This window comes from Halyomorpha halys, unplaced genomic scaffold (assembly GCF_000696795.3).
Source record: "Halyomorpha halys isolate HHAL.00 unplaced genomic scaffold, Hhal_1.1 Scaffold1391.1, whole genome shotgun sequence".
Lineage (NCBI taxonomy): Eukaryota > Metazoa > Arthropoda > Insecta > Hemiptera > Pentatomidae > Halyomorpha > Halyomorpha halys.
Window position 1 is genome coordinate 77,823 of NW_027115008.1, and position 25,837 is coordinate 103,659.

General features: G+C 32.5%; 1 protein-coding gene across 1 annotated transcript; it reads left to right on the plus strand.

The window, feature by feature from the left end:
- Positions 1–6,123: 6,123 nt before the first annotated feature.
- On the plus strand, positions 6,124–20,228 carry LOC106689547 (transducin beta-like protein 3). Its single transcript, XM_014434563.3, has 15 exons — positions 6,124–6,364; positions 6,435–6,486; positions 6,562–6,781; positions 8,155–8,329; positions 8,678–8,848; positions 10,035–10,210; positions 12,086–12,282; positions 13,679–13,882; positions 13,999–14,179; positions 15,541–15,665; positions 16,319–16,477; positions 16,586–16,751; positions 17,952–18,176; positions 18,451–18,578; positions 19,949–20,228. The coding sequence occupies exons 1-15, from the start codon at positions 6,339–6,341 to the stop codon at positions 20,129–20,131; spliced, it is 2,388 nt and encodes a 795-aa protein (XP_014290049.1). The 5' UTR covers positions 6,124–6,338; the 3' UTR covers positions 20,132–20,228.
- The last annotated feature ends 5,609 nt before the right edge of the window (positions 20,229–25,837 follow it).

Consider the following 25,837-nt stretch of genomic DNA (forward strand, 5'->3'; position numbering starts at 1 on the left):
AATATATAGACGAAAAGGCTAGTGAGACATGTTTAGGACAATTTACATTGAATATTTATATGCTGAAATTTTGAATTCAGATTTTTTAACTATAAATCTTTTACAACTTAGTAGAAATTGTATTGCGAAACATGATAAAAATACATACTTTATTGAATATATTCTACATAAAAATGGTTTTTAATATACAATCTTACCTGTTAAAATAATTTTCTTTCTGATTTGACAGTAGACTACTGGCATTTCAAAACTTAATTGAAATTACCTCATAACCGAAGTTAGCACTTATTTAACAATTGATGAAATTCAAATTTTATAATTACAGTACGGTTATAAGAGTAACATCTTGAGGCCGCGAATTCGTCAGAGCGAAGGCGCCAAACGGGTATGCAGGTGGAGCAGCGAAGAGAGGAAAGGAATAACTACACACGACATGGACACTCGGTCACTGAGTACCGAACTGAGAATGGTCTGTGCACTGTACTAAGTATTGCCTGCCGTTGTACATAGATATCGATTTTTACCTACAATGGTGTACCGAAAATTGGCAGTCGGCAGTTTTGTAGACGTATTTCTATTACGCATTGAAAAAGAGAACAAAATTCGGTACTTGCATTGAAAACTACAACCTGAGAAATTCAATGCTTTGCTCTTCAACAGTTCAAAATGAAATAATCGAAAACTTCAAAAATGTTACGAGAATGTTCCCAGAAGATTTTGTATCTGTATTGAATTGAATTTTTAATCTTCGGTAGTTTGCTAATTTTAAAATTTTATTTTTGTATTAAAAAAAAGTTAATTGAATGATATAAGACTGTTCATTTAAATAATTATGAATGTTTTTAGTTTACTTGTATAGTAGAGCCCCACTTCTTCGTTCCAATTAGAACAGATTTCGTCTATTAAGTTGTAAAGCAGGAAAAAAGAATAAGAGAGTAATATTCCAATTTTAATTTAAATATATTAACTATTTTAATAGTTGGTAAATGCTAAAATACAGTACAAAACTTTATATACAGGTGAAATGTATGTCAATATATGTTGAAGTTAAAGTTATAAAACAAGTTTTTAAGAATTAAAAAAAAAATACAATCTGTAGATTTGTGATTTAATTTATGTATTTAAACCATCTTAAATTTTTAATTGTTATTTTTGTTTTGGTCATGTTGCATGAAATCAGTTATTTTGCTATGAAATCTTCTTGAGAACAAAAATGTCTCCCCTTGTATCTCCTTTTTTTTCTTTTTAAATTATTATAATACCATTTATCCCAGTGGTTCCACAACAAGGGATAATTGTAGTAGTACCCCACGAGGTTAAGACAATTATTTTGATATATTTCTATTGGAATTAATAAGTAAAAAGTTAAATTGATTTCAAGTAAAAGTCCATAACTTTGCCCGAGTTGTTTAAATGTAGCGCCAACTGGAGAATGACAGAAGGGAGTAGGCTCACACTCCAACTTCGCTACAAAAACCATTTCTGGCAGAGAGGACCTTCCCCACTGATGTTCACGAAAAAGGTGAATCTCCACTATGCTCTCAAACTCCTTCAACCCAGGTGATTTATCTTTAAATGCCCCAAGATCATTAAAAGGATCCTCATAAAAGGATTTTCACTTTATTTATTCTTCTAAATTGCTTGTTGCCATAATTGTTTGTTTGCAAAAATTTCAGGAAAGCTAGAAAACCTTCTTGCTCAACCACCAACCTTCTGCTCTGGTTGAGCACTGCGATCCTATTCGTACTCTTCTGAGCAAAATGAACTCAATGGTGTGCATTTGCTCAAGTGGATATAAGGCCTTATATTTAATTTTCTAATAAAATAAATTTAAAAATAAAATAAATTAAAAAACTATCTTACTACCTTAGCGATTAATTAAAATATTTATATAACCACCTGTTTTCCATTAATCCTTATGGATAATTTGGTAATTTAAATAAGTTTATTTGTGCAAGCAATGCACCGTTGCTATTCTAAACATATCAGATTGCGAATATATTTCATGACCGCACGATTATTAAAGAATAAGAACAATACAACCTTCCAATTCTTGTACAACGGTTTTTTAAAAACGGTTTGTCAAAGCTTTGGCTTAGAATTCGATATTCAAATTTGTTGACAATTGAACTATATACGAAAAATTATTCTTTTTAAAGAACATTGTAAATAAATCAGTGCAATTATTCCGGAAGTGATGAATAGTATGCAGTGACGGCTATTAAAAATTATATTTTACTGGAGATATGGTAAGATTAAAAGAAAATCATAGGAATAACAAAGGGTCCATTTAATTGTTTTTATTGTAGTATTTTATAAGTTACATCACAATAACTTATTGTGGAAATAAGAAATCTAATTTTTATGGCATTTATTATTTTTATAGCATGTGTCACAACAGCTGTTTGTGTAATTCGTTTAGTTCCTTTGTCTGTAAAGTTTATAGTAGTGTTTGAGCTCTTGTTCATGAAATATGTTCAGTGATGCTGTATGTAAAGTTTTTGGTTATTAAAGCCTTGTTGTCTAGTTTATGATTTTTTTAGATTTACTACAATTTAATAAGCATAAATTCTTTTTATTTCCAAAGTTGTGACAAGATGGCTAGATAGCTATGACTTGAACACTTAGAAACATATCCCACTCCAGATTTAGCGGAAAATCAGTGGACACATTGGAAAAGAACTTTCGACAACTTTCTAAAGCTCTAGGAAAACGTAAACGAGGATGATATGTTGCAATTCTCAACCAATTATATAATTCCTAACATTTACGAAACATAAGTGAAGTTGCGACTTTAAATGCCGCTATAACCGCACTTGAAGCTCTATACATAAAACCTAAGAATGGATTTTACACTAGGCACTGTTTAGCAACCAGATCTCAACAACCTGGAGTCTATAGACAGGTATATGCAAAATTTGAAGCAATTGTGTAAAAATTGCAAATTTCGAGCAGTTTCTGCCGAAGAAAATAACAATTTGTATATAATAGATACTTTCATTCCAGGTTTAATTAATCCTTGCCTAGATTATTTTTAGACAGAGATTATTAGAAAGTACAACAATAAAATTAGGCGAGTCTTATGACCAAGCTAGAACACTAGAATTGGCAGAACAGCAAACTGCGTCTTCACCAGTCCTTTGTGCTTCAAGTGCTGTTACTAAAGAAGATGACGATGACTGCTGGCATGTCTACCAGGTCAAGGTACTTCTGTGGATCTGATTAGCACCCTAGATCTTTCCCAGATAAAATGCAATATTTTCACAATGTAGCATTATCGGGCAATGGCGGTGCCTGGCGGTCGAATTCAAACGAAACAAAGCCAGACCTATTATAAACAGGTATAAAGGACATAACTCATCAGTTGCTTCTAACTTGTTCCCTAAAACTACAGTATCTTCCCCAAACAGTCTCTTCAACTCGACTGTGGAGATAACCTTTGACGGAACTAATGCTAAAGCCCTTATTGACACTGGATGTTCTCTTCGTTTCATGAACTCTGCTCTAGTAGAAAAAAGGTAACCTAACGGTTTAGCCTATTAAAGGGCGTGTATCCATGGCTAATTAATCTTTGCATTTTGAAATGTAAGTCAATGTATTTCAACTTGGCAAACATTTTTATGAAAATATACCATTATTTTACATCTCTCCTGTGATTGTGAAATGTCGTACGTCAACCAACCTACTCGTTATAATTGTCCGTTTGAAAAGTCAGACAAGTAAGGCTACTATGGAGGGCGGGAGTGGGTTTCATGCCGTTTTTTAATTTCAGGCGCTTTTTAAATATTTCTCGATTAAACTACTTTAAAGGGTCCTCTTTCCGTTTTAAGCTAATATTTCATTAACATTAAGTCGACCCTTTATCTTTAACTTTCTTCGTGTTCCTTTTGGAATAACTAATGGGATTGCTTGTTTTCAGAGAGTGATTGAGTGCATCATACAAGAAAAAAATCTTGAAGGTACCTCTTTTTTTTTTAGACGATGTAACAGTATGTGGTAAAAACAGGAAGATCATGAAAAAAACTAAAATAAATTCCTGAACGCAGTGGAAAAGTATACCCTGGCATTTAAAAAGAAAAATGTAAATTTACCCCTAAAAACTATCCACTTACTAGGTTACGATTCTCAAAAAAGATACGCCCTCTCCTGAAAACTGGATTTTTCTTACCAAAAGAAATAGTCTCAGTGTTACACATGCTGAAAAATGAAATTGCCAACGCAGCTACAGCTGCAATACTAGATGATGTACCTTTTCATGTACAAACTGATACTTTCCATTTCGCTATTGCTATAGGGTGTTTTTTTAAGCCCGATAGAACTTGAAATTGTAAAAAATAACACAAAAAATTAAATTGTAATCAAAATTTTTTTTTATTCGAAAGATCAATACGTGACATTAACATTTGAAAATGATTTCGGGCATATGGGCACCGCGGCTGTTCTTGACGAAGCGCATTCTGGACGTCCAATTTTGGGCCACTTTTTCGAGCACTGCTGGCCGTATGTCACGAATAACACGAACAATGCTGGCCTCCAAGGCGTCAATAGTTGCTGGTTTTTCAGCATAAACCAGTGACTTCACGTAGCCCCACAGGAAATAATCGAGAGGTGTCAAATCGCACGACCTTGGAGGCCAATTGACAGGTCCATTTCTCGAAATCAACTTATCGCCATATTTTGATTTCAATAAGTCGATGGTTGCGTTCGCCGTATGGCACGTAGCGCCACCCTGTTGAAACCACATCTCCTCCGGATCAATGTCATCCATATTTTCAAACAAAAAATCATTGATCATGGTGCGGTAACGATCTCCATTGACCGTAACGCGAGCTTAAGGTCCGATGATGCCACCAGCGTGAAAACCGCACCAAACGGTGCATTTTTCTGGATGTAATGGAGTCTGTAGGGTCTCTTGTGGATTGGTCTCACTCCATATGCGGCAATTTTGCTTATTAACAAACCCGTTAAGCCAAAAATGCGCCTCATCGCTGAACACAATTTTGCGATAAAACAACGGGTCAGTTGCCAACTGCTCTAGAGCCCAATCGGCGAAAGAACGACGCATATAAGTCTATTCATGATGATTTGTCAGAGTATACTGAAACAAATAAAAAAAAAATTTTGATTACAATTTAATTTTTTGTGTTACTTTTTACAATTTAAAGTTCTACCTAGCTTAAAAAAACACCTTTTACCACTCTGAGTCAATCGGAAAGACCGGTTGCTTCCTTTTCCAGAACGCTGAACATATCAGAATTGTAACTCTTCCATCGAAAAGAAGCATACACTAATGGTCGCACTAGTACGATACTGGCACCATTATATTATGCTTCACGAGCAGCATGACAGTAAAATAAAAAATGAAAAAAATCGTGAGCTGACGGTTAGAACTCACCTCTCCTGGTTCAAATTTGACATCGTCTCTAGTCCTTGTAATGATAATTCTTATGAATACAGTCTTTAAAAAATAAAATCTCTGGCTAATTCAATTATGGGTCTCCAAAGCCTGCATAACTCACTTTCCCATCATGGAATAACTAGCATCTCATGTTGGGTTAGAATCTCCCCTCGTCACTGGAGGATGTGAGAAAAATTACCAACGCATTCATAGATTGTGAAGAATTAAAACCACACTACTTTTCTCATACTGGGGACCTGGTCATCAACACCAAAGGGTTAACGGAAAGTAGACGAAAGTATAAACAAAACAGCTGAAATGCTAGTAAAATATAAAGGTTTATTTCCCAATATGAGCAAAATGCTCAGGGCTACACCTCTCCTGGGTATTCCATTAATATGGAAATAAGAACTCAAATTTTGATAGCATTTATTATTTTTTATAACTTGTGTGTTATATCAGCTGTATGTGAAATTCGTTTTGTTCCGTTGCCTGTAAAGTTTATAGTGATGCTATAGCAACTGTTTAGTGACATAGTAGGTAAAGTTGTCGCTTATTAAAGCATTATTGTCTAGTTAATGATTCTTTTAGATTTACCACACTTATTATAAAACGAACTAGATAAAAAAAATAATGATAATGATAAAGTTAGAAACGATAAATACCCCTTTTATTTTAATATGATAAAAATGTTATTTATCAACTGTTATTTGTAATTTCTAGATTGTTAAAAATGTTGTGATTTATTTGGAAAATATATTATAACCTCTTTGGCATTTACAACCTTGATGCTTTGATCATTGATTGTTGGTAAACATTATCACCTTCCGTAAGGTTACAAAAGTTGCTCTCACGTGGGTTTTCAACTTGTCTTTTAGGGGAACCTGACTATCATTCTTTCTCGCTTTTTGAACTTCGAAAGTTTTGTGAATGTTTCATAATGCCGTCCTCTAAGTTTAAAGAATTGTGAGTTCAGATCAGCTGTACATTTTGTGTTGTATTTAATTCAGAAATATCTAATTATTAAATATTTCAGATTTGAAGCTGAGTTTTCCTTGAAGTCCTTTTATACTGGAGGAGATGTGGTGGTATGTAACTATATTGTGTATACATTTCTATTAATTTTCACCTTCCAATTCTTATGCATCAATTTCTTTCTTCAGTGGACAACTGATGGTTCTACATTCCTTTGTCAATGTGGAGGATCTGTACAGTTTTTATGTGTTGAAAGTGGAAAAGTAAATGGTTTTATCGGTGATGAAGAAGTTCCTACAGAGGACGCTGCTGATGTTGACTTAATATTAACTTTTGCTTTAAGTCCCAATAACGAACAAATTGTATCTGCTCACAGAAGTGGCCTTTTCAAACTTTGGAACTTTCAAGGTACTTATTTATTTTAGTATAGATGTTTGCATTTAGCTTGCTGTGTTTTTATTAAATGCCCTTCTATTTGGGTGTAGTTTAAATTTATTTTAATTTTCTATTTTAAATTAGTATTAATTAATATTTTTGTATAATATCTATAATATTAAAATGTCACAAATAATTCCAATAGAAATAGTAACAATATTTATATATGAAGTGAGCAGAGTAATTGATTTAATTTGTTAGATGCTGTCAGGGTTTTATCAATATTTAGAGGTCATCATTAGAATGAATGTGATTACAATAAGCTTAATCCCCTTATCTTAGCTCCTTGGTATGCCAGTTGTATTTAATGTATGTATTTAGTTGTATTTAAACCTGATTAGCTCTTTTCTCTTATTGGTACTTATGATTAACCTTTTTAGTCCTGGAGGCTGATATATCAGCCTTAGGTGCACTGGCGAAAAGTGTCAGAGCCAATATATTGGCCAGCACCGTGTAGCGCTTTATTTTTCGCATTGCGAGAAAACTACATCTCAAAATAAGTTTATAAGTGGTCTAATTTCATTACAAGATAATTGAATAAATAGTTTTTCAAGAACGTATAAAACGTTGTTTCTGAAGAGATAACCCATGTATCTTGGAGTTATTTATGATTTTTGCTATGCAATATTATTTATTTTGTTACTAAATATATTAGAAATGTAAATATACTTAATAATAAATGGTCTTTATAAAGTTATGATGAAAAGATGACTTTTAGTATGTCCAAATACGTTTTATAAGAGGGGACTCAATTTTTATTTTCTTTATGGTTGTTTGTGCCATAGTTATGTACATAATTTTCAATGAATATAGAAAAATTAGTCATTGTTTAATTCTCTATGTCGTCCCTAACACATTGCTTTTTGAATTATGTAAATATTCTTTTTTGTTTTGTTTTTATGAGCCTTTTTCCAAATCCTAGTAAAATCATGAAATTTGGCCGGTTGTCTTTGCATAGGCTCTTTTTTGCCCAACATCAAAAATGTTAAGGATCATTATACAAAGTTTATTTGAGTCACTAGCAATCTATTCAAACTGAAGTAACATTCTTGAATTGAGAGGAATACAAGGTTTTTCACAGAATAACAATGTAGTACCCCAAATGCTGGTCTTCAATTACTATTGAAGCTCTTTGGGGTCCACCCATCCTCATGAAGTGGCTATCCTTAATTGAGTAAAAATCTGGCTATAAAGCATGATTCCAACCAAATGACCTTGCACAACCGTTGATCTAGTAACAGTACTTCCTTACTAAGTAATATATCCCTTGTAGCGTCCAGGGTTGTAGCGGTACAGATTTAATTAAAAAATTTAACCTGATAAAAATAGTATTTATTATATTACAGACAAAACTATGGTTAAACATTGGCGAAGTGTTCATAAAGGACCAGTTGCTAAGCTTGCTATAACTAATGATGGCTTGATTTTGGCTAGTGGAGGATCTGATTCTAGTGTTCGTCTGTGGGACATGAAGTATCATGCATGCACCAAGAACCTCACCGGGATAAAAGGTGTTTGTAGGTATGTTTCCTTAGCTATAACTCATATTTTCCTTTTTAATTCGATATAGTATTGTTATTGTTCATTTTTATACAGAGTTTTCAAGAACTTAAATATCTACCTAATAATTTGGCATAATTTTTTTTTTTGTTGGAACAATTCCCCGATTCTTTTATAGTGTCTAATTTATTGATACCATCAATAATATATATGTTGTTTTGTTTCTTTAATATAATATTTCCAAAAATTTATCAATTTGACATTTTTTGAATTGGGGAAACAAAAAAATAAAAACAGCATTTATATGGGCTTAGTTTTATTTCATTGTTTAATAATTAATTACGAGTGATTAATATTGTTTATTTTCAGTGTCTTAAAATTCCTGGAGAAAGGAAACTCCTCACTTTTGTTCGCTTCTGGTGATGATGCAATTATTAAAGCCTGGGATATTGAAAGTGGTGAATTGAAAATATCTCTAGAAGGCCATTACAGCAAAGTTACTGATATCATATTTTCTAATACACATCAACATGTCGTAAGGCAAGTCACTGTATTAATTAAATTTCCTCAATTCATTTTTCTAATAAGTATTTGGAATTTGATTGTCTTTTCATCAGATTCAATTATCAAATCATATTTCATGAAACATATTAATACTTGAAACAACGTTAACATATTTTTAAAAAAATACAATACATTCTTTCTCATAATTTTCATTATTATTAGGCTTGTTCTAACAGGAATTTTGATTTTCATCAAACTTGTGTTGTAATATTCTGTTTGTTGTGATTTTTAGTAGTTATAGTATATCAATTAGCAAGGAGAAAAACTGGTTTGTCCAGAGATTTGCTCATTCCCTGTTCATCAATACATTTACGGAATTACTCTAGGGATTATTATTTATAACAGTCAGGAAGCCTATATTACTAATATTTATCATAAATGTTAAGTTAAACATTGAAAAAACTCTTCTTTATTTGATGCATAACTTTCATTTTTAATTCAATTACTTTTTTTTATGTATACGAACAATAAGTTTTAACATTTGGTTAGTTTTTAAATTTAAATAAAACTTGAATATAAATTTAATATTCCTGATCGATCATTGGAAGAGAGAAGTTCTAGATGGATCAGAGTGGATTAAAGAGGATAAAAGTTTAAAAAAAAGAGTTAAAAAATTGAGAAAAAAAAGGCAAATGTGATAGATGTAATATAATTTATTGTTTGTTATAAAAAGAACACTGTATTGTAATATTTAGTTATGATAAAAAGGAAAAGATAATAGAATAGGAAATTAAACTAAAGAAAAGAATAATGTATTTATAATGTGTCTAATAACAGACTGATAACTATTCTATATCTTGTAACAACCTAATCTATTTGAGCATTTCTCTGTATCAAATATACAATAATTTAAAAAAATTTGTTAAATTGGATCATGCTTAACAGCTTGTGAAATTGCGTTTTTTGATATTAATAAAGATTTATTTCTTAAAATAAATTGAGTAGGATGGTGTTTGGGTGTCATTTTGTATATTTATATTCTATTCTATTTATAAGACTTAATATTATAAAGCCCTTCTCATTATTTTTTCTCTTCACTATTAACTTATTGTTTATCATCTCCTGGTCTAATTGAAATAAAGGAACTAATAAGGAACTCTAAGGAAATACTTAATACTAACCCAACAACATATATTTATTTATGTTCTCATATATTTTTCAGTTGTGGCAGGGATAAAGTGATCATACTGTGGAATATTAAAAGTGGTGAGCAGATGAACGTGATTCCAGCATATGAAAGTTTGGAGTCCCTTGTTATTCTTCCTGACAGTATAACCCTTCCAGGTGCCGATGTTAAGCACCAGGATGGTGTTTATGTTGCTACGGGAGGCGATAGAGGTTCGTTGCTATGTTATCTAATAATGATAAATGTTGGTTTTGATTTTATTTTTATTCATTTATGTTAGAATAAATTAAGATATACAATCACTGAAATGAAGCTCTGTTGACTACTGCCACCTTAGTTGCCATTGGGCTAAAGATGCGGTTACTAATTAAAGATTTTTCAATATTTGAACTATTTATATCAAATTTATATAGGTTTCTTTCAAGAAACTCTTGTTAGAAACCCTAAGTAAAATGACTCTAGTAAGAAACTCAGTCGGAGCATCGCTGATGAAGGCTCGAAATTAAGATTGAAACATCGGCACTAATAAATAAGTTTTTGTTTATTTGCTGACCGCTCCCTCGGACCATCTTCACCTCATATTAATCTACGGTTAACTAATATACTATACCCTATCAAATAATACCCCATGATCAAATTTATAGTTATGACTAGTGTACTCCTGTGAAAACTCTCACATTAGATATCCACTCCTATTTTCCGTTATCTATTTGAAGTATACGTGATATTAGAGAAAATTGTTTGTTTCTATAAACATTATTATTTTATCAAGAAAGTCTATTGAACTCACACAATTTTGTAGAGCTACGTACTATGTTATGACAATGTTAATGTAACAGTTAACTTAATTAATTTGCCTTACTGGAAAATATCTCTTAATGTTACCAGTTAATTCTCTCCTTGGCAACCAAACATAGTCTGATGTTGGTGGTAAACTGGTTCGAGGGAGGTAACTGACAGATGTATGGTAGGATCATGACTGCAGTCAATCACAACATATCTTACTGAAACCTAAAGCGCATCTCTTAACTTTCAAGTATATTCAGAAGAATAATTGGCAGATTTATTTCATACTAGAAATGGAACTGGACCATTGATAAATTTATAAAAGGAAATTTAACTGACATGGCCTTTACACAATGAGGAGTAACGGGCTAGAATCCACCCATCTGACCCGCAGAAAAACCCACTAAATGATTAGTCAATAAGTAGACTCCTGGTCAGTTATTGGGTTGTTGCTGAAGAGAAGGATCTTTGATTTGTAGTGTTTTCACTTATAAAGAGTTGAATATAGAAGCCAAACCTTGATAAGAATTATATCAACACTATGGTGATATTGACCAAAAGACAGTATTAGGTACTTACTCTATGAGACTTGAATCAGAGTAGGACCATGATGCCAATGACACTTAATACTTTATTTTGAAAACAATGAATTTTAGACACTTTCAAAGTAGAGCTCTGTAAACTTTGTTCAAACAACCAGACCAGGTCTTAGTGTCCATGTGAAAATTTTAAAAATCTCAGCTTGTCGTGTCTCAATCTGATCAACTACTTAGCACCATTTTAGTTCCACTTTCAAATACCTATTATTAAAGTCGTAAAAATTTAAGTACTGAAATTGGAATTTGTCACTTTTTCTTGAAATTCTCTTCTTTTGAAAACTCGTTGACCCATGTCAATGGCTCTTCATAGTAGGAAAAGGGGTCTTTACAAAGGAATTATATATATATATAGCAATGTACACTTGATTAATTTATCTAGAGACTGATTGAAATTATGAACTATTCTCAAATCATTTTGTATGAATGTGCTATATATTCAACTTTAACTTACTATCTATAATATATATTGTTGATCAGATAGCACTTAGGCTATAATATAACTTTTTCTAATTTTGTAGCTTCTGCCATAACTTATAATTTGCACTATTTTTCAAAGAGTTATTTCATTGATAATTGGTTCAAATAATATTAAAATATTAATAAGATTAAATCAAATTAATCTGAGGTACTGGTTAGATATCTTTTAAATTATGATATTTACAAATTATAAATTTAAATAATTACAATTTTCTTTCCTGGAAGGTGTGATAAGAGTGTGGGATGTGCTAAACACAAAAGAACTTTACGTCCAGAGCAATAGCTTGGTGAGGAAGAGTGAAGAAGGTGGCCTGGCTCTCTGTCATCTTCTCTACTCCAGAGCTGCTTCATCATTTGCTCTCATTTCTTATGATCACAACATTTTTGTCCATTCTATTGATACATTCATTTGTACAAACCAGGTAATACTTCTGTTTTTGAAAACAGTTTAGAATATTTCATTGTATTAATATATATATGCTTTTGATTTGAATGAAATAATATAATAATTAAACATTTTGATTATTTTGTGATCTGTTAAATAATAGATTATAGTAAAATATTAATTGATTAACAAAATAAATATTAAATGTTCTTATTAATATGTTAGACCAAAAATAACCTCTACTTTGTTATTTATAACAAATATATCAAGCCTGAAATATATTTATTTTTATTTTGTGAACACAAACTTTAAAAGATACAATATATATTTTAAAGGACATAATTTCTAGATTTATATAATCAATTATATTGATAATAATTTTTTTAACTCATTGGTGAAAATACAATTTGTGGGGCTGGTATGAACATAATATGTGGAGGAGGGACGTGAGAGGAGATTCCTATATGAAGGAGGTTTTCTGGTCATGTGGACTTTAGTTGATTCCTGGTTTCATAATTTCACAGTTGGAAACTTCTCTGTTTGTAAATAATTTCATTTTTGAACGAGCGAAACAACAGGAAATTGATGATTATATTTTGCTAGATAGTAGGTAAATGTTCCTCTTTTTTTTCTTGATTTTTCATTTCTTCTTTGACATGTGACAAAGGGAAAATTTCTCTCACCTCCTTTCGAATTTGTAGAATTAGAGTTTAAGCTGGTTCTTAAAAAGCTTCTAATAATAATGATATGTAGAGCACCAATATAAAGTTTTTGGCAAGAACTACAATGTATTTTGGAAATCTTTATTTATTTATACCATATTATACTTTTTATAGTGACTTAAACAACATCAACATTTTAACTAACTGTTATAAATCAAAGTTATCAAATAATCTTTTTCTTAGTTTTAATTTAACCCGACTTTTAGTTCTCCAACATGTAATACCTGACTTGATATGCTGATTAATACCAAAATTATCTTAATTATGATTAACTTAGTAATGACTTTAATGTTGTTAATTAATTAGAGACTTTCTTTCTTTCCTTTCCTTAATCAATAATAAAGACTAACCAAAACAACAATTTTGGCAATCGTAAAGGCATCAAAGTTTTAAAAAATGTCACCACCCGCTTATAACACAGAATTTTGTTTTAGAAAAGTCATATTTCCATGAATGGGTTAATGAATATTTTTAAAATTCATTAATTTGTTGTAATAAATGCATGAAAAGTAATTTTACATTTTATAATTAATTTTTTTGAGAAGATTATTTTTTATTGACAAAATGTCCTTCTATAGAATATTACTTAAGTTTAATTTGTTTTATTTAGAAAAACTTCATAATTAATGATTTTTTCTTTCATTAATGGATTTAGAAAAATTATAAATGAATTTAAAAAATATCTTTTCTTTTAATAAGAATTGTTAAAAGTTTGTAGGATATTCTGACGAGATCCTCGATTTGGTCTATGTCGGTGAAGATGAGACACATCTTGCTGTTGCTACTAACAGCCCTGACATTAAATTATTTACTTTATCATCAATGAGCTGTTCACTCCTGACTGGTCATACAGGATTTGTAGTAACTCTGGCAGTTGCTCCCCAGAAGCCAAATATTTTTGCTTCAGCATCAAAGGTTGGTTGTTTTCTAGTTTAGATTTTTCTAAACATTATTGTCTTCTAATTATAATTGGCAATCAAAGGAGTAAATTTTAACTGTTAGTGTTCTACATGTGTTTTTATTTTCTCCAGGACAATTCTGTAAGACTTTGGGCTCTCTCTGGAAAAGCCGGAGCAACTTGCATAGCTTCAGGCATGTTTCATAATTCTTCAGCTTGTGGGTTGGCTTTTTCTCAAGCATCAGTCTCATTTCTACTTTCAGGAGCCGAGGACAACGTTCTGAAATTGTGGAAGATACCTAAAAAATTAGAAGGTTTTTAATTTTAGATAGTATTTTCAATGAATTTTGTTGTCTCATATTTAGTTTTGAAATATTTTGTTACAAATTATATTCTTATAATTTTTGCATACATTTTTATGCTAACCCACTTCTTGGCAACCAATGGATAAAAACAGTTTTTCTTGTTTGTTCTTTTCTCTTTGTTTTGGTTTCAATAAACAATATTAAAAAAAAAAAATAGCATAGCCTCATTTCTACAGGTTTTATTGAAGGGGTATTCCCATAATGATTGATTGTTTTTATTTTAAAAAAATTAAATTTGGCATCATCTTTTCTATTGGATCGATTATATATTATATCCCATAGAATATAATATATAATCGATCCAATAGAAAAGATGATGCCAAATTTAATTACTTTTTAAAGATTTTTCAGAATTTGAATTAAATATTATGATCAAATTTATTTGCAGTCAACAAATAAACCAAAACGTATTTATTTGGGCCAACAATTCGTCTTGAATTTTAGGCTTTATCAAAGATGCTCTAGCAGAGTTTCTGACTCAGAGTCAAGAAATTCTAGTCAGAAACTCTGCTGGAGCATCCCTGATGTTGGCCTGGAATTCAGGTCAAAACATCGGCACAAATAAATAAATTTTATTTGTTGACCACTGACCATATCAATCTATAGTCAACTAATAACACCTCATGATCAAATTTGTAGTTATGACTATTGTATTGCTAAAACTCTCCCATTATATATCCATTCTTATTTTTTGTAAAGTATCATTTCTATAGATTTATTTTAGTTTTTACTTTTCTTAAATGACGTAATCTTTTCTATTACATGGGATATAAACAAGATTTTTTTATTTTTAGTTAAAACCGTGTTTCCCAATCTTCACAGGTTTCCTTGGTGCTCTATTTACATTAACTTTAACCATCTATTTATCCTTGGACAAGAACAGGGTTAATACTATTAAAAGAAATTTTATTTATAATGAGGTGTAGATAGTTGACCGTAGATTAATGATTGGAGAAGTTTGTCGGGGGGTGCGGCCTGCAAAGAACAACATAAATAAACAAAACCATATTTATTTATTTTATGCCGACGTTTCGACCTGAGTTTAGGTCTTCATCAGGGGTTGTGTTGTAGAAGGTAGGCTAGTAACAGTTACTAGCCTACCTTCTACGACACAACCCCTGACGAAGACCTGAAACTCAGGTCGAAACGTCGGCATGAAATAAATAAATATGGTTTTGTTTATTTATGTTGTTCTTTGCAGGCTGCACCCCTCGACAAACTTTTCCAATCAGAAATTTTATTTAAGTTATAAAGGTAGTTTTAAGATATTGAAAATTTTATTTATATATATTATGCTTTTCATGTTGTAGAACATGATGGGTCGAGTTTAATGATGAAAGCCTCATGTATGGCTCATGAAAAAGATATAAATGCTATTGCTGTCTCACCTAATGACAAGATGGTTGCAACGGCTTCTCTGGATAAAACCGCAAAGGTATATGAATGTTATTTTTCCTATTTAGAGCAATTCTAAATTTTCTGCTTTCAGTACCAATTTATATTTATATTAATATTATTAGCTCATATTATCCAACATAATTTTATTTCAATTTAGTTAGATATAATATAAGGCTTTCTAGATTTTTTTTCAAGTCTTTTATCTATCGTATTTTATCTACACTATTTTAATAGAAATCAACCATTGATAATTTTTGCTTAGTCACGTCTCTTTTCATGGTAAAACTAGGTGTTGCTGAGTAAATTATATGTAAAGTGAATTAATATTTTCAAGTTGTTGAAGTATATAAGATAAATTGAAAATTTTTATATAACCAAAATGTAGTGGAAAAATGAATTAAAATTAAAATATTTTTGGTTGCCACTCACTAGCTTATAAGTCTAAAAAAAAGTTCGACATGGTCTCACAAAACCATGTGAATATTGACTATTTAATTATTTTTTTAAAGTATATTTAGCAAAATATTTATTGAACTTAACAGCAAAAGTGGTTAGGAAAGTCGTGTGAGCGGACATACCAGATATTTATTCATAAAACTATCATAATAAATATAATTAACACATTGATAACTAAGAAATTATTTCTTGTATTCATTTTAATCAATTATTATTATTTTATTTTCATTTCAGCTGTGGAATTTCAAAGATTTAGCACCTCTAGGCACTCTCCGAGGTCACAGAAGAGGTATCTGGTCATTGATTTTCTCCCCTGTTGATCAAGTTGTCATGACAAGTTCTGCTGATACAACTATCAAGATTTGGAGTTTGTCAGACCTATCTTGCTTAAAGGTATTGTTGCATGATTATGGTTTTAGGCCATAGCTAAAAATATATTTTAATAAAATTTTAACTACTTACATGAAATTAAGAAATTGAACCAAAATGTGTATTATTTAGACATTGGAAGGGCATGAATCGTCAGTCATGAAATCTGCTTTCCTTTCGAGGGGACTTCAGGTCATCAGTGCCAGTGGTGATGGGCTCCTCAAGTTGTGGACGATTAAGACCAGCGAATGTACTGCTTCGTTTGATGGCCATACTGGAAAGATTTGGGCCTTAGCAGGTTTGTTAACATTTATCTTTGTCTATTGGTTATGAATATTTTGAAAAAAGTCGCATGTTTTCAAAGAGAAGAGTTTTAAAAAATAATCAATTTTGATATATTTCATATTGTAATCCAATGATCTAATTTATTTGTTTTAGGAATCCACTTAAGGTTGATGTCTGTTTAATGCTTAGACTATATTAAATGAATGTGTAAATCATCCTGTTTTCATTTTTATTATCGAATTCTAATAAACCAGATGATACTTAAATCTGAAATTTTTGCGTGTTCAAATCTCAGGATGATCTCATTAACATAACTTTATTCCTTGGAGGAGAACCTCATTATCTGAAAGACAAATAAGTTTAAAAGAAAAAAAAGAATGATAAAATATAACATTTGAAACCGATACCACAAAATCCCTGTCCACATACAAATGATCCTGTGTTGCCCATCCAATCCCAAATCTACAAGATCTGTCTTGACGCAGTTCTCCAACCTACTCTTTGGTCTACCACTCAGTTTACCCGTTTTCGAGTGCTTATTAACATTTTAGAAATCAGTTTGTTACTAAGCCCTACAACCTTACACACCCATCTTATTTGCCTCAATGTTATCACCTAATTTATAATTACCAGGTGCAGTTTCCACAATGCGGAGGCTATTTGTGGCCGAGCAAGTTAAGACATCTCCTTTAGCAAACTCGTAACTGCACCGTTTCGAATCTGACTGGGGGCTGACTTTTATTTCATGGTGGCCTCAAGGAATGAAAATTTGCTTCTCCACTCTAGTTAGAATAAGTTGGTTACCTGTTGATAACTCCCCTCTCCCTTCCCCATTTGTCAGAAATGACTAGGAGGGCTAATACGAAAAAATGTTTCTGCAATTCAACGTTATGTAGCCTTCTAAATTTTCTAGTTAACTCACTATTTTTCAGTTTGAATATTTTAGACTATACTTTATTTTCAAAAATCTTAAGGCATTAAGTGGGGATCCTTTGTTTAAGAGGCCATGTTTCGCATCTGTAGATAACAGCAGGAAAAATCAATCAAATAAAATTTTAAAAATGGTTCTAAAAGTTGTGCAAATGCATAGCTTTTAGTTAGGTAATCAAACAAATATCAACAATATTATACCTTATTTCATATTTTGTATAAACTTTATTTTATACATATAATTTTAATAGTTTCATTTAACTGTTTGCTTTTAATGTTCAAGTAAGCAAAGATGAATCCCGCATGGTGACTGGCTGCTCTGCTTCTAAAATAGTCTTCTGGAAGGATGTGACTGAAGAAAAGCAGCTTGAGGAAGCAAAGAAGAGACAGGAGAAGGCTTTGAAAGAACAAGAACTGTTTAATCTTATTGAATCAGATGACTTCCTCTCGGCTCTGAAATTGGCCTTGACGCTTGACAGGCCTGCTACTGTTTTGAATATCATAAAATGTAATTATAAATTGTTTGCACTTAATGGTTGAAATAGAAAAATATATAAAGTAAAACATCAAAATCAAAACTAATTATATTTTTTTATTATTCACTTGTAATTATAATCTTATTTCTATTACTTAATTACTTTTTCAGTTCATTTCGCATCACTTAATTTATTCTATGCTCTATTTAGTTCTAATTGAATAATTAGTTTATAATACATGTATAATTAACACAAAATCATAGTCATACAGTCATTATCATTTACTTATTATTTTTTTATTTATAGCTGTGATGAAACGTGGTTCTGAAGGTCTTTCCCAAACTATTTTACTTTTGGATCAGGAAGAAAAACAGACCCTGTTGAAATGTGCTTCGCACTGGAATATGAACAGTAAAACATCTTATGCTGCACAAGTAATTATCAAATTTAATCTATATATTTAATTAACATTATAAAATGCATGAGTTATGTCCAAAAGTCAGATTTATATGATAAAAGACTCTAAGAACTTTTCAGAAAAAAAGTGTTATATGAAAAATATAACTTTTAAATCCCTAGTAAGAATAATAAAAGACCATGCAAAACAAAAGATTTGACGTCCATGACATCAGTTATCTGCTAGGATACCTATCTTCACAGAATCCTATCAAAACCCAGGTTCTAAAGATTGTTCTGAACTTAATTCTACGATCTACTTTTGGTCTACACTTGGAATATTTATTCTATCAGTTCAACACTAATTACCTTTTTAATGAATATACAGTTATCCATTCCAACAATATTGGTAATTGAATGTGAGCCAAGAAGCATTCCTCATAATATACTGAACACAAAATTTAGTGGCTAGTAATGTAGTTGTATTCAAAGGGAAGAGGGGATGAAAATTAAAATTGAAAAAAAAAAAATGGTTTGTGGTAAATAAGAGACTAGGCCTGAAAGTAAGAGTACTGCTGAGCTGTGGTGCTATGTGAATTTTTTTTCATCATTAGTTGGCTACACTGAGGGGTAGTGGGGGTCTCGTGAACACAATTAGAACTGGAGACCCATATCAACCAAAACTTTTTTTGTAGTGTCCATTTCTGTCCATATAAGAAATCCTGCCAAGTGTGAGGAGCGACAGTGTGCTAATGGGGTTCTCATGGAAGAAAAACTCCCACTGCAATTTCTGGAAGAGAATGTCCAAAAAGGGAGGGCGTTTTTCACATAAGGTCTACCATTTGTTTGGGACTTGTTCATCCACCCTGCTAACTCCCCTGACTTGGCACCTTCAAATTTTCATCTTTTCACTTTCTTCAATGCTCACATATGTGGAAAAAAAATCAAACCTATTAGAAGGTGAAACAAGAGGGCTTGAAATAGAATATAGAAGATGGTGGGACAGTTCTATGAGGAGGGCATCAAAAAGCTTGTGAGACGACTTACAACCTCCATAGAATGGAAAGGCGATTATGTGGAAAAATAAGTAACATATATTCCTACAATATTCTATAATTTTTTTTTCAAATACCAAAAATTAAGTTCTCTTACTTACTGGACATTTTATTTGATTTTATACGCTAGGTTGTGGCAAAATCATTGATGACCGCTAATGTGTTGTGATTAAGTGCTTCATGATTTAATAGGAGTATATGGTTTTACCACACTGTTTGATTTACTGTACTATTTGAATCCTGCTTATGATTACTAATACTAATATGATTAGTAAATGATTGTTTCTTAAATTGAATTCTTGTTACTACTTTAATTTTATGATAATGTTCTGATTTGATTAATTTTATTCCAGTTTTTGGTGTCCTTGTTTTTGGAAGAAATCGCATGTGGAAAACTTAAGCCTCCTACGTCATTGGTTGAATCGATTATTCCTTACACCGAGAGGCATTTCAATAGACTTACTCAACTGATGCAGGAATTATATTTGTTAGAATATACTAAAACCATCATGAAGCCTGCCTTAGCAGAAACCTAGATTGTTATCTTGTTTTATAATGTAAATGTCAATTTATGTTTGTAAATATTGTATAAATGTTATTTATATTCATAATAAATATTTTTAATTAACCACACTTTAATGTTTGTTTCCCTTATTTGTCATTCAAATGAAATTCATAGCACTAGAAGGTTGTTTATTTACCTGATAATAGTTATTGCTACTACTTAGAGCCCTGGTCTCATTGTTTAGTAATAGGGATTTGCAAGAAAAAAAAAATGCCTTTTGATGATTTTGGTTTTTTCTCCTCGAACTCCAAATATTCTTGTGGAGGAAACTGAAAAAAACAACTGTTAGATATATGTGAAGGGATATTTTTATCTTCAGCGAAGTTAATGTTACTTAAATAATTCAAAAAATCATTTTATGTAACTAGATTAAACATTGGTGTGGTTTTAATTTCATTCTTCCTCTGTTGATAGACTGAATAACACCGATTTCAAAAGTTTCCAGTCAGTAAAGTTGTAATAATACTATTTCTTGTTGCAAAGTTTTATCATTCTACTTTGTCAAAATGGCAGTATGTCAGAAATATAAATATATAATGTTTTCTAAAATTTATATTCTGGTCTTAATCAGTTCAATGCTAAATTGTATCAATATTTTATGGAGTCAATCCAGTTAGCAAACCTTTTGTTACCTTTTACAGAAATCTTTAGTTTTCCAACAGTATATAAAACATCTATATTACTACTTTTATTTTCCAAAATGTGATTTCTGTCTGGAAAGAATACTTTGAGCTAGGCTTTTCACATACACATATCATTTTGCAAGACTTTGTTATTTGGACTCAGAGGGGACCTCAAAACGTGTATTTATATCAAAGACTTGAATTCGAAATTTTTTACGATCGTAGTACTTCCCCTTACTATATATTCCATATATTAGTGAGTGGAAGTAAAAAATAGATAAAGATATGGGCAAATCTCGCCGATGTGAGGGCCGACCTGGGGCGCTTATACAGGTAAACGTAAACCGGTGTTTGAACCGTACGTCCACTGTGATCATATGATATGAGTGCCTTCGGTTGGTTCCACCGGGTTCGGGATGAGCCTGGACGGAACCTCTCGCCTGACCAGGATGGTTTCGCTTTCAGCAGACACGGGTGAGCAGGCCTCTCGATAAGCAGTGTATCCAGGGAAGTGCAATCGGAGAGTGGCGGAGAGTATGGTATCAGTCGGCGCCACTGCTGATGGTCTATGCTGCTGCAGGAGGAACTTTACACTTCGATGCAAGGCCTCTGATATTGTAGTTGATGACGAAAGGTTCAACCATGGTGCTGCTCAATGATCTTGGTCATGATGTTGAGGAGGGTCATTACCACCACCTTCATCTGATCCATTCTTGAGCACATTTTATCAACAAGGGATGTAAGTACCGAGGTTTCCTGTGTCGAAGTTGGCTGCGCAGGTGGCTGTGTCAGAGGTTGAGTCTCGGGCTTAGCTGATGATGTTCGTTGAATGCAAGATCATCCCGAACTATTCAGCTGAGTTGTCTAGATTGGGTCTCAGTTAGAACAGGGGCCTGTTAGCCCTAGAACCCGTAAGTAGATTTATTCTCTCTTAACAGTTCTTGTATGATGCAACTTGCTCTTTGTCGCAGTGTTTACCATGAGGAGGGGCTGTATTTTTCGGACATTGCTCGTATTGATGTTTCCCACCACACCAGGGGCAGGTGACAACTATACCTCAGTATTTCATGGTGCATCTGAACTCCAGGCAGTTGCGGCACTGCACTGGACCACCACCCTCCTTAAATTTTGACACGCAGAAGCGTATGTAATTGATGGCCTTCAGAGCCTGTATATTTTCAATTCAAACAGACGCATCTGTTATAATTTGAATTTGCTTGGTAGGGTAGACTTGGTTGTGCCCATCCCTCCTCATTAAACTTAATTTAAGGTCAGCGTCGATTGATTCAACTGGGTGGTCAAGATCGTATCCGTGTAGGACAAATTTCTTCTACTGTTTGGTGCCCCTCAGCGCAATGGTATGAAATGATAGGTTATTGTACTGCCTAAAGAGAGCAACGGCAGCATCATGGTCAGCCTCGGTTTGTAGATAGAGGCGAGTTTCTTTGGCAACGTTGTTGGTGGTGAACCGTATCACTCCAACTGTTGCCAACATCTCTCTCACTGAGATCTGTCAGACATGTATTATCGGTGGTGGAGGCCTGAGTGGCCTCTGTGGGCCCTTTAGCTCTTCTTCGCTTATCCTTTCTGAGTACATCATAGATGGTATCGTCTGCAAACACTTTAAACATCTCATCGACTGTGGGTCGTGGTCAGAAGTTTATCCTTCCGCTGGCAACATGCCAGGTTTGCTTATCTTCCGGCATCTTTATTCCTCGTTGGGCCCGTGGGCTCTCTAAGGTTATGGGGACTTGAGTATTTATTAGTCCTATAGTAGAGGACAGTATGACACTAGATCCAGCCCGGGGTTGAACCAAATTTGTCTGCATTAAGTAGGCAATGGTATCTGCCTGAGTACAATCTACTACCTCATTTTTTGAAGTAATTGATGTTTTACTTAATTTTAATTTTTAATGAATTTATTTGTGGTTTGAAAATAAAACCCAAAAGAGGAGCAGTGTTTGAAACACGCTCATTATAAGGATTTAAATAATAATAATATTAAAGGCTTAGCGAACCCGAAGGTTCGATGCCAATACCACCAATCGCGCTTTCTACGCATATCCGTGCAATCCCAGATCTACCTGACCAGTCTTGATGCAATCCTCCCATCTATGCTTCGATCTACCCTCAAACATTTACCTATCAGTTCAGTGTTTAGGGACCAGTTTGTTACTAAGCCCTACAATCTTAATACGCCGATCTTATTCGCCGCAATGCTATAACCTGAATTATATTTATAGGGTGCAGTTCTCTCAATTCTGCGTGGTGTGTACGTCTAAATCCTCTGTATAACTCATTCTTTTTCAATCTTAATATTCTACGTAATTCTTTTTTTTTTCTTTTTTTCTAAAACCATAAGGCGCTGTTCTTCACAGTGTAAGAGGCCACCTTTCAAATCCATAAAGAACATAATAGGACATAGAAGGATAATAGTTGGTAAATTCTAACTTATAAGCTTGTTGTAGTGAAGGCGCGATCTAAGCTATTTTGAAATTGAAAAAATTAAGCATTTAACCTCACTTTGTCAGAATGGAGTGCTGAGAACGACTCAGCCGATCTGCTTTCTAAGAGAAAGATACGCTGTTCTTTTTTTATCAGTAAGGCACTTGTGGAGATTATACGGGTGATTGAAGTTTACCTTGTGGAGTGGGAATTTTAATTTGAGCACAGAAAAGATGTTGGGTGAAAGTAGAGTAGAAATATCTGAAGAAGAAAGTTGTGAGGAAGATGGCAAACTAGAAGAACGTTGATTAGTGGTAATCTGAGGGCTGGAGTTCTGGTGACCTGGTAATGAAGGTTGTACAGGTAGACGATTTTGAAGCGGGTACTGCGGCAGAGATTAAGAAGTGTTTGTATCTTGGTGGCCCGGTGTTTATTTATTCATATTGAAAGAAGATTGTAGACAGTATTAAGTATATTGTAGGAGGATAGTCCGGGTGGGGGTCAATAAAGCAATCAAAATAGTTTCCTTTTACTAGTTTGATACCTTCATTCACCGCCACCGGGAATATCCTCCTACAATCTAAATGTTTAAACCTCTCTACCTGTTCTAACTTATGTCCTCCTATATTTATATCACTGAAGTTGCTGCTGTTTCTATTGCTAACCAAATATTTTGTTTTATCCGTATTTATTTCGAAACCTTACTATGTTCTGTTCCTTACTAGATTTTATCATCGTAGTTGTATAGTATCGTCTTCCTTATCCAATAATACAAAATCGTTAGCATACCCAAGAACGGGTGTGTTACTATCAAAAGTTAAACCCTTTTCGGAATGTATTACATTTCTATGACGTATTATTGTGCTATTTTTTTTTTAAGAAATTTTCAAATTCATAAAAAATGTTTCCTGTTCCTAAAAAAAAATTAAATAAACAGGATTAATAGTAAATCATTTATTATCCTTGTAAGGCTGTATTATTATTATAATCAGGATGAATAAATTTAAATAAATAATTAACAAGCTTTTTCGTCTTTAAGAGAGTAATAATATATAATTAAGAGCATTTGACACATCAGATAAAATTACTTATAGAGAACAACTCACTAATAACTGATAGCATCCTTCTTCTAATCATGAATAAAATTTTTACGAAACTACCGATTTAGATGTCAGGATCTAGACAGTTCAAGATGTCCATATTGATGAATATTGAAGCATAAAGAAAGAAACTCCTTTAAAATATGATAGATGGTTCCTAAAGTGATCCTTCAAGGAGGAGCTCTCTTCGAAATGAGATATCGAATTCTGTTTCGATCCAGAGCCGTCCATTGTTGGCGCTGCCTTGGCCTAGGACGCAATGAACGAGCTCAAGACCAGAAAAGGATTGAATAGAATGTTTTTCCTATCATCGGTATTAGGCGTTTTTCCACTTTCTTATAATTCTGACAGTATCTCGATTAACTACAAGACATTGACTACATCGCTCTTGATTCGTGTTATATTTTTAGCAGAGATAATCCATTATGGAATCCACTTTTTTTGGGAACTTGTTTTAAACCCTGAAAACTATATTGACGAGATATGTATGGTTACTCAGTATTTTGCAATGTTCGCTTGCACTATTTATATGATTTGGAATAAAATTGAGTTCGCTTCCCTAAATGAATATTTTTTAAAAATTGATAACGAATTCATGAAGTTAGGAACACCTCCTTCTTACAAGGTTGAGTGGTTTAGAGATGTTTCCATTTTATTATTAGCTCTATTGTCTTTCTTGGCGTTCCCTCTTTCGATGAGATTTGATACAATGACAATTAGTGTTTGTTGCAAGACCCTGTTCGAAGTCTATGTGACCTGGCAGTGCTTCGCAGTCGTTCAACCTTTCGTACAATGCGTGAGGGTTGTTGGAAAGAGGTTCTCTAACGTTCGTGAGATGTTTCTAACTCTGAGCAGATCGAAGCATGATTTTAATGCAAAGGATAAAGTGGATTCTACCATCCGCATTTACGACATATTATGTTCTACCAGTGACCTTCTCATGGATCTCTTTTCTATGCCGTTAATTTTTGTATTTTTTCTTATCCTTTTAAACGTAGTTGTAGTCGCATTCAGATTACTTTTGACAATTAGATCTTATTCGAACATTTTTGATTTTCTTTCACAATTTCTCGAATTGACTTACCATACCGTCGTTTGTGTTTACATAACAACCTATTGCAAAAGAACTTCGGAAGAGGTATTCTTTAAAAGCTTAACTAACATCTCTCTATATTTAAATAAAATTATTCGTAAAGTGAATATTTGAAATGTAGGTTGGATTCGGGGGATTGCGTCTGAAAAAGTACTATTTTCAGCCATCATTTGCAGGACAGTAACTGTAGTTATACTTATTTTCTCTATTATTTTGTTTTATTTTATTTTCTTTATTTAATATAAATAAAAAACACATTGAGGTAATCATGAGTTACCTATCATGAAGTTAGGTTGAAATATTCATGCATCTTCGGCTGTGTACACACTTCCATGCAATGCAAAACATGAAAGTGCTCTTCTCACTCGCTAGTGGAAACACTGTTCTTACAAACAAGTCAAGTTATGGTTCTACAA